The sequence below is a fragment of the Malaclemys terrapin genome, chromosome 4 (assembly GCF_027887155.1).
Source record: "Malaclemys terrapin pileata isolate rMalTer1 chromosome 4, rMalTer1.hap1, whole genome shotgun sequence".
NCBI lineage: Eukaryota > Metazoa > Chordata > Testudines > Emydidae > Malaclemys > Malaclemys terrapin.
In genome coordinates, this window is record NC_071508.1 from 56,701,566 (window position 1) to 56,718,902 (window position 17,337).

The window sequence follows — 17,337 nt, forward strand, 5'->3', positions numbered from 1 at the left end:
TCCTAATATAGCATGGCAAGAAAATCCTCCACATATTAATGATTAACCTGTTGAATTGGAGATAGTTCACCTCCTAATGACTTCATAAGTATCTGCTTCAATTACCTTTGTCAAATGAAATAACTAATCATTCATTTTCTGATATAGCTGTAAAACTAAGTGATTTATTTTGAAAACTTTTCAGATTAATGTATAGTGTGTATCTTCTAAAAATGAAACCTACATCTATCTGAGTTGGGAAAATATGTATTAAGATTATAACAGCTAACAAGAATGCATTTTTATGTAGAAATCCATGATTAAATCCAGTCTTCCTGACTAGTGATTTAAATCATGATTAAAATCAATTTGATTTAAATCAAATCCACCCTGATTTCAGTTACATGTTCCATATACTAATTTTAATAAATGTGATAATTTCCTTCATTTGTGTGTAGACCCTTCCTAAAGATGTTTTCAAATTTGGTATTGTGCCATGTAACTCACAGAACATGGATTGGAATGATGTAGCTGACTAGGGCCATCATACTGCAAACACTCTTCTGTCCATCCCACACCCACAATCCCTGCCTCAGTTTAAGAAATATCCAAAATCCTAAGGATACATGGGGGGAATGGGGAAAATACATTATCTGCTCACAGAAAGCACTGGGAGTTTTAAAAGCAGCAGAATCACATCACAGAAAATGGGTAGATAAACATTGTTATGGCTTGGTTCATATACAGAACAATGAAACACAATTTAAAAAGCCATGCAGGCCTCTGCCATTACTGGCAGTGATGAGCTCCCAAAATTCTAAGAACCGGGTCCTTGGCAGCACTTCGGCGGCGGGGGTGTCTTCACTCGCTCTGGGTTTTTCGGTGGCAGGCACTTCACCCGGAGCGAGTGAAGACCTCCTTCTCTCTTCCCCCCCCCCGAAGACCTGGTAGGGAACCGCACAGCGAGTACAAGCCCCACGTGCCTGCCTCCCCCATCCAACCCCAACCCACATCCTGCCCCCTTAGAACCCACAACCCATCAACCTCCCCTGCTCCTTGTCCCCTGACTACTCCATCCTGAGACCCCCCCACCCTAACTGCCCCCTAGGACCTCACCCCATACCCAACTCACCCCACTCTGTCCTCTGACTGCCCCGACCCCATCCACCACCATCCTGACAGACCCCCGGAACTCTCATGCCTACCCAACCCATGTCTACACTGCAAAGTTGTCAACACAACTTTTGTCTTTCATGGGTATTTTAAAAAGTTGTCTCCCCCCAACCTGTCCTGACTGCCCCCCTGAGCCTCTACCCCCTCCAACCGCTCCCTGCCCCATATCCAACCTCTTCTCCCAGCCCCACCCCCTTACCATGCTGCTGTGTAAGGAGGCTGTGCGGCTGCTGGAGCTCGCAGCCCCACCCCCTTACCATGCCTCTCAAAGCGGCCGGAGCTGCCCAGAGCGCTGGCGCCAGCAGCGCGGCACGCTGGGGCTCTGCGAGGGGGGAGGGGAAACAGGGGAGGGGCTGGGCAGCTGGATGTAGCCCGCGGACCAGAGTTTGCTCACCCGCCCACCCCTTTAGGAACCGGTTCTACACGGGCTTCTAAATTTAACAACCGGTTCTTGTGAACTGGCTCCAGCTCACCAGATTACTGGCATTCATCATATCTGTCCAGGGAACATGAATGAAAGTTGGTTGTCTTCACCCCGTCAGAAAGTTCAGCCCAGATTTCATCCTGTATCTCCAGTTTCTCCATGCCTTCCACCCAGTTTGGCAGGAGGGAGAGATGAGCAGGAACTGTTATCAGCAAATGTGTGATGGTAGGGGGAATAGCACCAACCGTACACAGCAAGGCACTTCCTAGGGTGTCTGCAGTGATGCACAACACACTGGGATACCACCCCTGAAATGGTAGTGCCAACACCGTGTAACAACAGCACAAGTGTACTTGTGGGTATATGCATGGACACAGCGTGATACCCATGTACAGTACATCATATGTGGACAAATTATTTTACTACTTTATTGCATCACTTATATAGTCAAATAATAAACATTTCTATTGGCAAATTATTTCCCCAAATGCTAGGAGAAGGTTGTTGAATACTTTATTAGATTTTGATTAAAAATTCAGATTCTTTGAGGACTTGAATGAGAGCCTATCTACACAAATCTTATCAGGGCCTTGAAGTTCATGGGGTGCTGTACAAGAGTCTGCTGTGCAGTCAGCTGCAGAATCAGGGCCTAATAATGCAGCCATTAATCACATGAACAGGCCTTACTCAAGCGAGTAACAGTTTACTTGTGTGTCTCCAGGCTATTTGCATGAGAAAGGGTTAAAGGAACATGCCCTTAAAGAGGCACATAAGAATTGTGCTATAACACATACCAACTAAGGGCTTGTCTACGCCACGCAGCTTTTAGCGACAAGGTAGTACACAGCCTTCTTGCTAAAAGTCAGCATGTGTAATGCTCTTTGTCGGCACCTTTGTGGACAAAATACTTCCAGCCCCACAAGCGGCGTTAGCTCTGTCGCAGGAGAGCGCTCCTGCCGACAAAGCCGCGTTCACAGTGCCACTTGCGTTGGCAAAAGTTTTGCCTTTTGCAGGCCAGGGTGGGGGTGGGACTTTTTAAAGCACCCATGAAAGACCAAAGTTGTGTTATCCCATCTCCTAGAACTGGAAGGGACCTTGAAAGGTCATCGAGTCCAGCCCCCTGCCTTCACTAGCAGGACCAAGTACTGATTTTGCCCCAGATCCCCAAGTGGCCCCCTCAAGGACTGAACTCACAACCCTGGGTTTAGCAGGACAATGCTCAAACCACTGAGCTATCCCTCCCCCCCAAGTTGCTGACAACTTCGAGGTATAGACATGCCCTAAGGCTCTGTCTACACGGGGAGAGGTTTGCTGCTGGCACTCGGACGCAGCTTACGCAGGCGAAAAAAGAGCTTTGGCTCGTTTGTCTTACGCCGGTGGCCTGCGGGAAATAAGCGATACCAGCAACGGACTTTTGTCACTACAACTGAATCGACACGCACTCAGGGGAGGCGGAGACTGACACCGTTTCCCACACGGCGGCCTGCCCCTGTCCACGGCGCCAAGCCAAGCTGCTGCCCACCATGCCGTTTCCCACCGCGGCCAGGCCCGTCGAGGGACCAGGGGGCGACGCCCCATTAGCGCGGCTCGGCACGAGGCGGCTCGGACACGCGTGGGCTGCTCGCGGGGAAATGGCGGGCGCGCCGGGAGGGGGGTTAAGGGCTGGGGGAGGGGCGGTGTTTCCCTGTCACCGGGTTGGGCTGGCTGCAGCCCCGGGGCTGGGGGGCGGGGTCTCGGGGGAGGCGGGCTGAAGTTGGGCCGTTTTCGCCGGAGCCCTTCCGGGGTCAAAGGGCGTGTTTGTGACGGGGGTTGGGTGCGCGGGGCGACGGGAGCCGAGCGAGGCGGAGGCTGCCGGCCGCCCCGGAGCTCGCAGCGGCAGCACCTCCAGGCTGAAGCGGTCGGGCTGGGGCCAGCGCCAGCGCGAGCAGCACCATGTCGCGCGGCTCGATCGAGATCCCCCTCCGGGACACTGACGAGGTGAGGGGGACGCGGCGGCGGCCCCGGGCCTGGTTCCTTCCCCTCCGGTCCCCTGGCAGTGGGCGGGGGCCCCGGGGCTGTGCGGGGGGGCCCAGGAGTGAGTGTGTCTGTGTGTAGTGGCCTCATAACTCTGACACCTCCCCACACACACACTCACACCCACGGGCCTTGTGAGCCGTCCTCACTCCGTTAAACCCCCCCCCCCCCGGCCTGTCGCTCCCCCCCCCAGCCTGTCGCTCCCCCCTTGGGGTCCAGCGGGATTGAGCCTGTCCGGTTTTCATGGGGAGGAAAGCAGCTGTTAGGAAATGGAGCCCCGGGGCCTCGGCCCCTGCCGCACGTTGTGGTGGTTGTTTTCACACACGCATCACAAGGAAGAGGATGATGGCCTAGTTCCCCCAAGAAAACCTTCAATAATAAAAGTGTAAGCCTCTTACAAAGACACTAAGGTGCTTAGTCCGAACTCCTTTGATGACTAGTAACTTTCATTTGGCCATGTGCTGTCCAGCTGTAGTATGGAGTGGTTAAACTTCATGTTGTCTATGTACAAAGTCACACCAGCTTAGCTAAAAGTGTGTTTTTAAGTCAGCTTAGTTAAATCGGTGGAAAGCCTTGTGTGGACATTCCTAATTCAGTTTAAAGCTGATTTATATCAAGTTGAGTTAAGGGGGTTCCTTGCCAACATAAACTAAACGGACAATAGGGATATATAGATTTAAGAGTGCCACACAGGTGTTTACATGAGTATAATTAAATCAATTTAAAACTTACATTGGTTCAAAACTTGTATGAAGATGAGTTATTAAACTGGTGAAGCAGTTATATTCTGTTACTAGATACTTCTTACACATACTTGTTTAAAAAAATCTTTCACTGCAATTAGCTGTTACTATGTTTGAAACTTGCCATCTTAACCACTGGACCAACCTTTCTTTCATATGTCTGTATTCTGGATCATAACCTCTTTGAGAGAGACTCATTTTATGTTTTCTACGTTGCTGAGCACATTGTCAGTGTTGTATAAATAATAGGACAGATTTATTCTTTTCTCCCTTTGCCCATAGACTGCAAAAAAAAATGGATTATATTCTGCTCTCTGAAATATGTTCAGTTTCTGTTGACGGCTGTGGCCATTAGTGCTCTGAGGACAGTATTTGCTCCCAACCCCATAGATATTTACTTTCTATGTTGTTCGGGGGTAGGGTGATCAGATGTCCCGATTTTATAGGGACAGTCCTGATTTTTGGGTCTTTTTCTTATAGAGGCTCCTATTACCCACCTCCACCCCCCCACCCCCATCCTGATTTTTCACACTTGCTGTCTGGTCACCCTATTCGGAGGGTGGTTGTGGGGAAAACCTCTTCAAGTGGACAATCCAGACTCTTGTAGGTTGTCTAATCTAATTTCTGGCATGCTGGAGAGAGTGAGGATTAGGGTTTCTGTTGAGTTTCTATTATAAATATTGTAAATATAGACTTTAAATGGAACTTTAAAGAAGTAGATAACATGAGTTAACACTTAACATGAATATTATTCTTGCTTTTAGGTCATTGAGCTTGACTTCGATCAGTTACCGGAGGGGGATGAAGTTATAAGTATCCTGAAACAGGAACATACTCAGCTGCACATATGGATTGCTTTAGCGGTCAGTATTTATGCAAATAAATTAATTTCTACTATATTGCATTTGTTAGCAGAAGAAATTAAATTATTCTTCTAGGTCACTAATTCTGGGCTTGATATTTCTTACATCAATTTTGATATTGCAGATATCAATAGAGGCTCTACAACTTGAGGTTTGTAATTAAATGATACCATTTTTAGCTGCTTCTATTACTATATTTAAAAATTGCACACTTCATTCATTTTGTTTTAACTTCGGTATTTCAAAGTAAAAAACATTGTCCTGATAAACGGGTGTTCAAATATAGTGGGGAAAAATACATTGGTGAATCGAGAAAAATAAAATTGTCTCTTTGATTGTGCTTATTAAAAAAATCACTCTTAATTTAGTAACACAGAAGTTACTACCTAGGCTATGCATCATAATGAGGCAAGATCAGTGCTAGCAATATTCACATAACTACCATATCAAGTTTATGCTGTCCGGAAGGGAGATCTGAACAGTTCCCAGGGAAGTGCTTTGATAAATAAGAAAAGAGTGAATGGAGAGAAAATGGCCATAAGAGACTATGAAAAGAATCAACAACATAGAATTTTAGGATTGAATGGTCTGAACTCTTTCCTTGTAAAGTTCAACTTGTGTATGCTTTGGCTAAATTTCCAAAGGTGTTTTCCAAAAGTATGTAGTGTGTTTTAGAACACTGTAAATGTAAGATGTTATATCACATTTGGCAATCCAGTTTAGGTATAGCTTTTTCCATGGTTGCATAATCAAATACGTCTCTCTTCCATTTTAATAGAAGAAACCTTATTGCTTCCTAGAATAATTATTTCACTTTCTCCTCATAAATAAAATTAACCCTCCGAGTATTTTATGTGCTATTTCAATTTTGAATGTGTAAAACTCTTGTCTGATGTTTATACTGTCTTGGTGTACTGATATTTAGCAGTGTAAGTATAGTTGAAATTTGGTATCCTGGACATTTTCTGTGTAAACTAAAATTCCATTTTGATTAAAAGACCTTACTTGCTGTAACTGACATGAATGTTTGGTTACTGTATTCTTCCTAATGTATAACCTGTGTGAGTGAGTGAGAAAGAAAGAGAGAAAGAGAATGAATGAATGAATGAATGAAATTGGAATGATTACAGCCTGACTGGTAGGATGCTCACTTCTGTACCAGAAGGTTGTGGGGATGAAGTCCTACATGAGGATGCTCACCCTCTTCTGACTACCGTACACTACTTTAGTAGGTTCTGTAGTCTCAGACGTGTTGCAGGCAGGCTTCAAACTGACTTTTTTTTTGTTTTGCTTAGTCTCTGGTTGTCCAGTTGAACACTTAAGGATCCCAGAGCTATTTTGGACAGGAGTAGCAGATCACTTGTGTACTGTCCAACAATTTCATCTTTGAATAATTTTTCGTGTGTGTGTCTGAATGAATGAATGAATTATTGTGGGCAGCAGAGTACCCGTTCTAACAATCGTGGTACTTGTGTATGTAATTAATCAGTGGAAAGATCTTGTACTAAGAAAAAGTACTCAAGGAGCTATATTGAAACATGTTACATTACTACACCTCTACCTCGATATAATGCTGTCCTCGGGAGCCAAAAAACCTTACGCATTATAGGTGAAACTGCGCTATATTGAACTTGCTTTGATCCGCTGGAGTACGCAGCCCTGCCCTCCCGGAGCACTGCTTTACCGCATTATATCAGAATTCGTGTTATATCTGGTCGCGTTATATTGGGGTAGAGGTGTATGTAAGTGAATATCTGCAGTTTAACTGGAAAAAAATATCATGGTGGAATAGCTATAAATGTAGTATTTAAAATGTCGTTTGCTTTTATAGTTGGAATATTACAAACAAGGAAAAACAGAAGATTTTGTGAAACTGTTGGAAGCTGCACGAATAGATGGTAACTTGGATTATAGAGACCATGAAAAAGATCAGATGACATGCTTGGATACTCTGGCAGCATACTATGTACAGCAGGCACGGAAGGAAAAGAATAAAGACAACAAGAAGGAGCTCATTACACAAGCTACCCTGCTGTATACTATGGCTGACAAAATTATCATGTATGATCAGGTAAAAAAAGATTGAGTCCATTTATACAAAGAATCATAGCTATAAACTGTGTCATTAAACTTAGTTTGTAACTTTGTTATTGTATCCATATTCCAACTCTGGATTCAAAGTACATTTTTTTGAAAGGAAGCAGATACCTAATTATTGTACCCTAAAGGGAAGGTAGCCACTGATGGGCAAGCCCTTACAACCTCATTAGTATGTGTTACACTACTCATTTCACAAACGTTTGGATTAAATTGGCACTTGTGTAGCACTGCCTAGAATAAAAGTGGTTCTAGCTCAAGCGTCTTGATGTAACTATGCCTGTGTGTTGGCCTAAACATTTTGCTCAATATACCTTCCTACTTTGGTGGTATGTGATTTGTAGAAATTAATTGTGGAAACCTACAGTCTCACTGTTGGTATTGCCACAGGCCTTGATGCAGGAGAATCAAATTCATCATAAAATACCAAAATGAGGTTTAAAGTAGTACATTAGCACTCTCTTCTTTAGTTTAATTTTTATAACTTTTTTAAGAAAGACCCAAATACAAATACTATGATTTTGCATAAAAATGCAAAGAATAATATCTTAGAAATCTGTTTCTCATCTAGAATCACTTGTTGGGAAGAGCCTGCTTCTGTCTGCTGGAGGGTGATAAAATGGACCAGGCTGACGCCCAGTTTCATTTTGTGCTCAACCAGTCTCCAAATAATATTCCAGCCCTCCTTGGTAAGAATTTTGTGAATATCTCTGCAAAAACCCAGTCTCTCCATCTCTGTTTAGGACTTGTAGAAAATGCATGTTCTCAGTCTGTCCCAATTCTCGTAAGTAGAGACATATGTGGGCCTTGCAATAAAGAAGGGAGATCTCTGTCTTGGGGTAATACACATTTAAGATTCTGAGATGGATTCAGGAAGTGCCTGCAGAAAGGAAAGCTGTGGTGGTGGGGGCATTATCAACAACTGTATGCTAATGCCTGTGTGGTTATGTACATGTCCACCCTTGTAGTATGGCTTGATCCTGCAGATGTGCTACCTCTTCTTCCCCCTTTGTTTGGCTCTTATATGAAGGAACTCCCAGGTTAAAATATTTTAAATTGAGATTCCTCTGTGAGGGGTCATGTATGTTGAATATGTCTCTTTGAGTGTATCAGTGTAGTTTTTATCCCCTGAAATCAAGTCCTTGTTCCCCTTGATTCAGGGTTCCTACAGTCCTCCTTCTAGGCTTCTGTATGAGTGTCGCCATAAGCTACCCCTCCATACGTCCGGAGTCTCACAGCCCTCCTAGGGTCTGTGCTGAGAACTCAGGCTGGCTGCACCACTCAGCTTTTGAGCTGGCCTCTTTAATCCTGTCCTTTCCCCCAGTACTGTGAAAGATCAATAGGCTGAAGGGCCAACAGGCAGGTGCACAGTTCGACTTTCACTAGGCAAGTATGCCTCCTTCAAGCTGTCTGCTCACTCTCTCCTCCTTTTGGCTCTCTGGAGGCTTCTCTTTTATTCCTAGGTCTGTGACTGATTTAGACTGATGTCACATGACCTACCCGATTTAGTCACATTTGGGGAGGAGAGCTGAGTGAGGCACAGGTGGGGCAGACCCTTTACTCTAAAAGGGGCCAGTCACCTGGGACAGTCCACCTTACTTACTAGACTTTTCTTGCTGACACTAGCGGTGCTGTGTACTCTTATTGTGGTCAGAATACTTTCAGTAGTGAAGAGACAGCAAGCAGTAACCCCTTCAGTCAGTATTCTAGAGTGAAGCTTAGGGCAATTTTCATCCAAACTTCCTAACCAAGAAAGGAAAATGAACGTTTATTTAAAAATTATTTTAAAACCTTACTTTGGTTTCCTGTTGCCCTTTATTAATTTTATTTTCTGAGATACTTGACACTTGTAGGCTCGGCATCAAGACCCACAAAGCAGTTATAATCAAATGAATGTTCCTGATAGCATCCAGGCTTTCACTAATTCCATTTATTTTGGCACTAACTACTGAAAAGGTCAAAATAGCAAACCTCTAGCAACTTCTGTAACTTGTTCGTTGTAATAGGTAAAGCATGCATTTCGTTCAACAAGAAAGATTATAGAGGAGCCCTTGCCTACTACAAAAAAGCACTGCGAACCAACCCAGGTTGTCCAGGTAAGGCATTAGAAAATCTTTGCTACTGAAGTGATCTTACTAAGTTGTTTAAACCTAAAACTGGTCCTTATAATTCCTGCAGTTAGAAAATAGGCTTTATTAGAATTCCTTTTTTCCAATCCACACTGTCACAAATTAAATTCTTATTCTTATAGGACAGATCTGCTTTCTGCTGGCTCTGTAATAGCTGCTAACTGAGTAAATGACTAAAAGTATGTCTGCTGTATTGTTGTAGCCATGTTGGTCCCAGGATATTAGAGAGACAAGGTGGGTCAGAGGTAATTTTGTTTCATTGGATAAGCTTTTGAGTTACACAGAGCTCTTCAGGTCTGGAAAAGGTACTCAGTGTCAGAACTAAATATAATGCAGAACAGATTGTTTAGCATAGGTAGTTAACGCGTTATTTGGGCATTTAGTGCACTGGATGAGGTACGCATGGGGTGATAGGCATGTGTAGGACCCATGTATCTTGAAAGGTGTGTGGGGGGGGTATTGGTCATCATAGCAGTGTAAATATGTATACAAGTTTTGCATCTGTTGGTGTGGTTTTGGTCTGTGAGGAGCTTGCTTCTGATAGTGAGGTTTAGTGGGTTGTTTGAAGGCCAGAAGAGGTAGTTTGAGAGAGATTTTTTTCAGGATGTGGTCCCCATTGAGTATGGGGTTGTGATTGTTTTATGATACCTCATAGGGGTTCCAGTGTGGAGTAGAAGGTGACAAATAGAGGTGTGAAGTTGGAGGATTTTTTTCCTGTATTGAAACAGGTTCTCTTGGGGTATTTGGGTGGCCTGTTCCATGATGTGATGTACTTCTCTGGTGGAATGTCCATGTCTGATGAAGGCAGTCTTAAATGTGTTAGTGTATATCCCAGACTTACCACAGAATATGCTCTGAGGAGACTCTGAGTGCCTGTCTGTAGATAACCAATTTCTTGGTGTGTTTGGGGGGTTACTGTCTCTGTGAAGATAAGTGCGATCTGTGGGTTTATTGTGTATAGTTAGGTATCTGTAGGATGGATGGATGGGGATGGTTGAAGTTGTGGTGGAAATCTGAGGAAGTCTAGGTCCTCTGTCCTGAAGATGAAAATATCATCAATGTATCTCCAGTATATCATTGGTTTCATGGTGCATTTGTCCAGAAATTCTTCTGCTTCGTGTCCTATGAAGAGGCTGGCATGTTGAGGAGCCATCTTACTACCAGTGGCTGTTCCCATGGTTTGGTTGAAGTGTGTGTGTGTGTGTGTGTGTGTGTGTGTGTGTGTGTGTGTGTGTGTTGAATGTAAAATTGGTTTGGGTGAGGATCAAATGAATACGTTTGGGGTAGATATCTGAGTATTGACCGTACTCTTGCTGGCTATGATTTGAGCTAGTGCGCACATCAAAAAGAGCATAGCTATGCCAGTGGGAGGGGCCAGCCACCTTGAGTATGTGCCTAGCATCTCAGACAAGTATGTACTCGGCGTGACTAGTGGCTCACACCAAAGTGGCTACACCCCATTTCTAGTATGCTAGCTCAAGGAGAGCCGGTGCAGGTATATTTCCTTGAGCTGAGATTTATGCTTCCAGTTCAAAGAGTAGACCTACCTTAAGGAGACCAAGTTCAGAATAGTATTTCATGCATGTCTGACCAATAGATTTTTAAAAAGTCATTAAAGAAGTGCAGAAAGTACAAAAGGGATGTCCGAATCAAGACAATTGTTCAAAAAAGATTACAGAAACTCGCTCTAAGCTTTTTGAATATGAAGTTAGACAGAGGTAAATGGAGACCTCACAGAACTCTGAACAAAACAAATGATGTCTGAGTCAAATTTATCTAAGATGTATCAAATGATACAAAAATATCTGATGAGCTGATCATTCATTGTATAGTATGGGATTTTTCTTATTAAAATTCTGCAGAAACTACCAGAGGCAGCAGAAGTTATATATGCAGTGTTTAGAAATTAAGGAAGTACTTGAAGAGGGTGTTGCACATTCCTTTAAGAGAGGAATAAGTGTTATAAAACACTGAAAGATGGGGTACACCTACATGAGCTACTTGGCCATTTTCTCTCCTAAACATGAGTTATAATTAGGGCAGTGGTTCTCAAACTATTGTCCTGGTGACCCCTTTCACATAGCAAGCCTTTGAGTGTGACCCCCCCCCCCCCTTCTGAATTAAAAACACTTGTTTACATATTTAACACCATTATAAATGCTGGAGGCAAAGCGGGGTTTGGGGTGGAGGCTGACAGCTCGCGACCCCTCATGTAATAACCTCTCAACAACCCCTTGAGGGGTCCCGACCCCCAGTTTGAGAACCCCTGAATTAGGGCCACATGTAACCTTTGATTCTGTAGCTATGGATTAGCTGCAGAATCCACTCCTTGCTGCAGAGTTGTACTCAGAAATTGAAGTGCCTGTTTTTCTTAGAAACTTTTTTTTTTAATTGCTTACAAGGAAACTTCTAAATGTGAAATGAATGTAAACAAATGTGGCTGTTTATTCTTGAGTCTGCAGGCAGCCTGAAACAATGTCTGTAGTGTGAACTGCTCCCTTTATGTTGAACTGTGTAAGAACTTTGATACCAATGGATGCTGATTTAAGCAGCCTTTGTTAACCTTTTCACTTCTAATCATTTTAGAAGAAACACCTTGCTTAATTGCTTATCCCACAATCCCAAACCATCTCATACCCTTGCCGAGGTACCAAAACTGTTCCCTTTCTAGCTGATCAAACCTCCAGCTTTCCTGCTTGACAATTCTGTAATACTGTTCTTTCTAAATGTCATTCTGCAGCACAATGAAAAATTATTAGGAATAGATTAAAAGTGATATTAAATAAGCATAAATGTTACACTGACTGCACTAATCTTTCATATTTCATTTAATGAAAAAAATTATCTGAAACTACTTCAAAAGTGGAAGCCTGCTCCACTGGAATAGAGTAGAAACCAGGGGCCTTACCACATTATTAATATCAGCTTTTCCACTGAGCACGGGGCCTTGTTTATAACCATCTCTAAATACAGTGTGAATCAAGTAATAAAGATATCAATCCTGTATCAGCTCACTGTTTAGAGTAAAAAACATACATGTAAAAAGTTTTGATTTTTGATATTCTGAATGACTTGCTTTTGTTTCCTAGCTGAGGTTCGATTAGGCATGGGCCATTGCTTCGTGAAACTGAACAAGTTGGAAAAAGCTCGTCTGGCATTCAGCAGGGCCCTGGAGCTCAATTCGAAATGTGTAGGGGCTTTGGTTGGATTGGCTGTTCTAGAGCTCAATAACAAAGAGGTGGGTGTGAGCTGGGATGGGGAGAATGTGAAGTACTGTATTGGGTTTCTAGTTAAACAGTCAGCCCCACAACAGTCTGAAAATAATTTGTTTTTTTAATTTTATATATATTTATTTAATAATCACTGAATCACTTACTCTTATTCACTGAATCATGGTATTGCAATTCTGAATAGTTATGAAGAGTGCAAATTAAATAATGCTAATCTCTCGTGCGCTTATTAAATAGAAGCGGCTCTATGAGAAGTGATATGAACACTAAGTGATATGAATTCAAAACTATAGTGGTGTGTTAAATATATATGTGTATGTGTGTATTTATTTATTTAACATAGAATAATAAACTGTGCCCATGTACGCAGTCTGAGTACATTGCTAATGGTTTGAAATTTGTCCTTAATTGTGGAACTTTAATCAGTTCACCACCTTCAATAAGCAGCCCCTCTAAATACAAATAACTCTGCAACACATTGGCCAGTGTTGCATTCTTCCCTTACCCTCTTTAAAGGCCAGCCATTAAAAACAAGTCCTTTACCATCCTCTGAAAGTCTGCATATCTCAAGTCAAATTGGTCTGATATAGAAGGACACTTTAGGGAGAATGCCATACGAGTAGCCCCCTCACCATTGTATCAAGGAGTAATCTACTGTCTGTGTCTCCACTGATTGCAGTTGTAGCAGAGTGTCTTGGTAAGAAAGGCAGTCTCAGGTGGCCTGATCCCAGGCTATTCAGACTTCATAAGTCCAAACCAACACCTTAACATCTGTCTGAAGTTTGCATGTAACTAATATAGATTCAAGAGTACAGGTTTCACATGGAACTTGTCCACAGTAAAAGGTTTGCCACTTTAACCATATTGGCAAAACCCTCCTGTGTTGATAAAAGAACAGGAGTACTTGTGGCACCTTAAAGACTAACAAATTTATTTGAGCATAAGCTTTCGTGGGCTACAGCCCACTTCTTCGGATTCATAGAATGGAAAATTATATATACATACACACATACAGAGAGCATGAAAAGGTGGGAGTTGTCTTACCAACTCTGAGAGGCCAATTAAGTAAGAGGGGAAAAAAAAACTTTTGAAACCTGTGTTGATACACTTTTACACTGGTAGAACTGCATGTACTGATTATTCCATTTTGGCAAAGCAAAATGAGCTAAAGTAGTACACGTGCATCTACACAAGGGCTTTTACCCAAATAACAGCATCAGTAAAAATTACACTCTTTGCCAACATAGTTATGCCAATACAACTTTTTGAGTGTAGACCAGGCCTTGCTCTCTATTGGACACCCTACTTACTAAACAGGTGACCATCTTCTGCATTGTTTCTAGCTTTCATATAAATTTAAGATGTAGCCTCATGTAGAGTGCATTGAAAATACAAATAGTAATTCTATTTCTTATGTTTTTTTCCTTTTGCATCCTTTCAAACCTGCATTTGCACATTTAACTTTATGTACAGTATAAATAAACATATATGGAAATGAGAGAATTTACATTGCTAAAATTATAGAACCAAACCAAAAAGTTCTAAAACCTGAGATCATAAGTGATTCATTAAACTAAGTTCACAGGGATATTACTATGATAGCTTTAGAAAAGCCCTATATATTTTTGGACTGTAAAACACTTTCACTTCTATTGCACCTTCCATCTGATCGTCGGAAAGCATTTCATGAATATTAATCCTTTCAGTTGGGTATTTTACCCTTTTTATGATGGCTAAACTGAGATGTAGAGTTGCCAGAAATTACACATTGAGTCAATGACAGAGCAGTAAATAGAATTAGAGATAAGATTTCTTCCCTGTGACAATTTCACATTTGTGCCAGCTTGCAAGTTACTGTACTTGTCATGGGTTCTGACTTGCAGTAAAGTTTGGGTTTGTATTCAGGAAAACTAAATTATTGCAAATTAAGAGATCCCCTTGGAAGGGAATGATGTTTATTTTTTAAAAGGCAGACTATAAAAAGCAAATGCTTATCTAATATTTTATAGTGTAGTAGTGCTCAAAGTCCCTAGTTGAGATTGGAGCTCCAGTGTGCTAGTTGCTGTACAAAGGCATAGGAACACATGGCCAGAGCTTGCGCATTAGAGAGAAAAACCTATAGTGTGGGAAAAGGGGTACAACATATTAACAAAATAATCAAGATGAGGATGAGCATACATGGTGTTTCTTCTTTTAGTAATTGTGGCCAGAGTGGGGATGAAAGGGAATGTTGCGGGTGCGTGGGGGAGTAAATAGGAACAAGGTAGTTGAGTGTGAGGAAAGGTACCATAGTGGGCTGAGGAAGTCCAGTCATGAGAGGATCTGTGAGGAGGTAGGGGGAAACCTTCACCTCAGGAAGTCCTGTTCCCCTTTCTCCCACCCATGAAAGGGCTCATTACTCTCTATTGTGAATCTGGGGGGAGAAAAGAGGTTCTGGCTGGAGCTCTGTCTGTCCTGATGCTGCTTCTGGCCATCAATGGGAAGGCCCTTCTGAGCCACAGTTCCTGGGACTTATGAGAAGAATAGCTCTGAAGGTGTTATATTGAGGAAATACGTTGAAATATAGTGCTAATATCTATCAATATTTCATCTAGGCCGATTCTATCAAAAATGGTGTTCAACTCCTTTCTAGAGCTTACACAATTGATCCCAGTAACCCAATGGTGCTTAACCACTTGGCTAATCACTTCTTCTTCAAAAAGGTAAGAAAATACATGAATGTAAAATTCCATAACCTTCTGAACAGTAACTGCTCCAGTGTCAAACTCATTACTGCTTCTGCCTTCCAAAAATCATTTTAAATCCTGCATTTTGAAAGGTATTAAAGTATAGCTGTTAAAAGAATAAGTTTTACCCATCGTGTGACTTTCATAAGGCCAAAGGGTAAGAATAAATTTTTTATTATAGGCAGACAAGTGTAAAGTTTCAATTTTTAAATCCCTTATTACTTTTTTCTCAAGACTGCCAAGAAAGCGCACACACTTTTTTCTTAATTTAAACCTACCTATGTTTCCTGAAGACATTTATTTTCTGCTACTTTTAAATCTGGGGTATAGAGAAAAGAACAGTAACTTGTAAAACTAAATCTACTGATGTTAACTTACCAAATTCTATTGCTTATGTTTGTCTGCGTTAATCAGTCCAGGCCTGATGTTTCAGAAATGTATAAACTTCACCATAAATGGGTTGGGATTTTTCAAACTGAGTTTTATTTTCATCATTCAGGATTATGGTAAAGTCCAGCACTTGGCTCTCCATGCTTTCCATAATACAGAAGTTGAAGCTATGCAGGCAGAGAGTTGCTACCAGCTGGCCCGGTCTTTTCACGTACAGGTAGACTGAATTTTAAAAAATCCTCTTCTAGATTACATTTAGGACATTGTAATATTCAAATGTATTCAACATTTTTAAAAAACTAAACAGAACACTAAGAAAATAATCCATCTGCTTTTTTTTCCTCCTTATTTCTTTTTAAATTAGGAAGATTATGACCAAGCTTTCCAGTATTACTACCAAGCCACACAGTTTGCCTCATCCTCTTTTGTATTACCATTTTTTGGATTGGGTCAAATGTACATTTATCGGGGGGACAAGGAGAATGCATCACAATGCTTTGAAAAAGTTTTGAAAGCCTACCCTAACAATTATGAGACTATGAAAATCCTTGGATCTCTTTATGCTGCTTCAGAAGACCAAGACAAACGAGATATTGCAAAAGTATGTTCAAATATTTATTTGCTGAACTTTGGATCTCAGTATTACCTGTTTGATGACCTTGAATGTATGTCACTCCAGCTGATGCCTCATTCATGTATCCAAGGGTAAAATTTGTCCCTGAAAATCTGAGTTATGATATCACTAAAAATCAGGTTTACTTTGCTGTGAAAATAGAACTGTGTGTGTGATAGTTTTAGTAGGCCAATCACTTTTCCGAATGGCAGATGTTATTAACTGCAGAGGAGGTAATGTCATCTGAACAGAAGTGGGACCACACTAGGAGACCTGTTAAACAAAGCTAACAAAACCATTCTGTTTTCTGTTGCATATGGAAAAACACTTGTTTTCCTCTGCACAAAATAGGTGATTTGCCTGTAAATGACAACTTGATGATCACATTTCTGGGAATAGTCTTGTCCTCCCAGTTTAACATTCTAAAAGGACATTGTCACATACTAATACAACATTTTTTAAAATTTAAGTCTGTTTACTCTTTCTGATGCTTAGATCTTTTCCTACTGATTTTCTTTGCATTTAGTCAGCACTGCTTTTCCCTCACGTTTTGAATGGCAGTGTGTTAACATGGTTTGGTTTACTGGTCAGTAATTTAACAGTATAGAATACCTCTCTGTCATGACATACTATCTTTTTGGTAGGGAACACAGACATTTCCCAGCGCTGAGCTTTAATGAAAACAGACAAGCATAACATTGGGACTGAACTGAAAATAAGTTTCATGGCAAATCAGTCTGCTAATTTCTCAGTTATTTGAATGTGGTAGTTTTGAAGAAGTTTGTATTCCTCCTGAATATTTAGAACCCTAAGGGCTTTCCCCATATCTTACTAAATGCGGGGGGGGGGAGAGGGAGGGGAATAGATGGTGTTGAGTTAAGTGATGATGAACTAGGTTGGCTTTGTTGCCTAACATGCTTAGTCATATGCATATTTGAGGTTTTATATTTTTACAGA

At 41.7% G+C, this 17,337-nt stretch overlaps 1 protein-coding gene across 1 annotated transcript in view; it reads left to right on the plus strand.

The window, feature by feature from the left end:
• Window positions 1-3,383: 3,383 nt before the first annotated feature.
• Window positions 3,384-17,337, plus strand: part of CTR9 (CTR9 homolog, Paf1/RNA polymerase II complex component) — a 28,031-nt gene continuing 14,077 nt past the window's right edge. Inside the window, exons 1-9 of the mRNA XM_054026375.1 lie at window positions 3,384-3,553; window positions 5,097-5,195; window positions 7,027-7,266; window positions 7,864-7,981; window positions 9,299-9,388; window positions 12,511-12,659; window positions 15,246-15,353; window positions 15,877-15,984; window positions 16,132-16,368. Coding sequence (XP_053882350.1) covers window positions 3,509-3,553; window positions 5,097-5,195; window positions 7,027-7,266; window positions 7,864-7,981; window positions 9,299-9,388; window positions 12,511-12,659; window positions 15,246-15,353; window positions 15,877-15,984; window positions 16,132-16,368 — 1,194 coding nt within the window. The 5' untranslated portion in view covers window positions 3,384-3,508. The remainder of the gene's footprint in view (window positions 3,554-5,096; window positions 5,196-7,026; window positions 7,267-7,863; window positions 7,982-9,298; window positions 9,389-12,510; window positions 12,660-15,245; window positions 15,354-15,876; window positions 15,985-16,131; window positions 16,369-17,337) is intronic.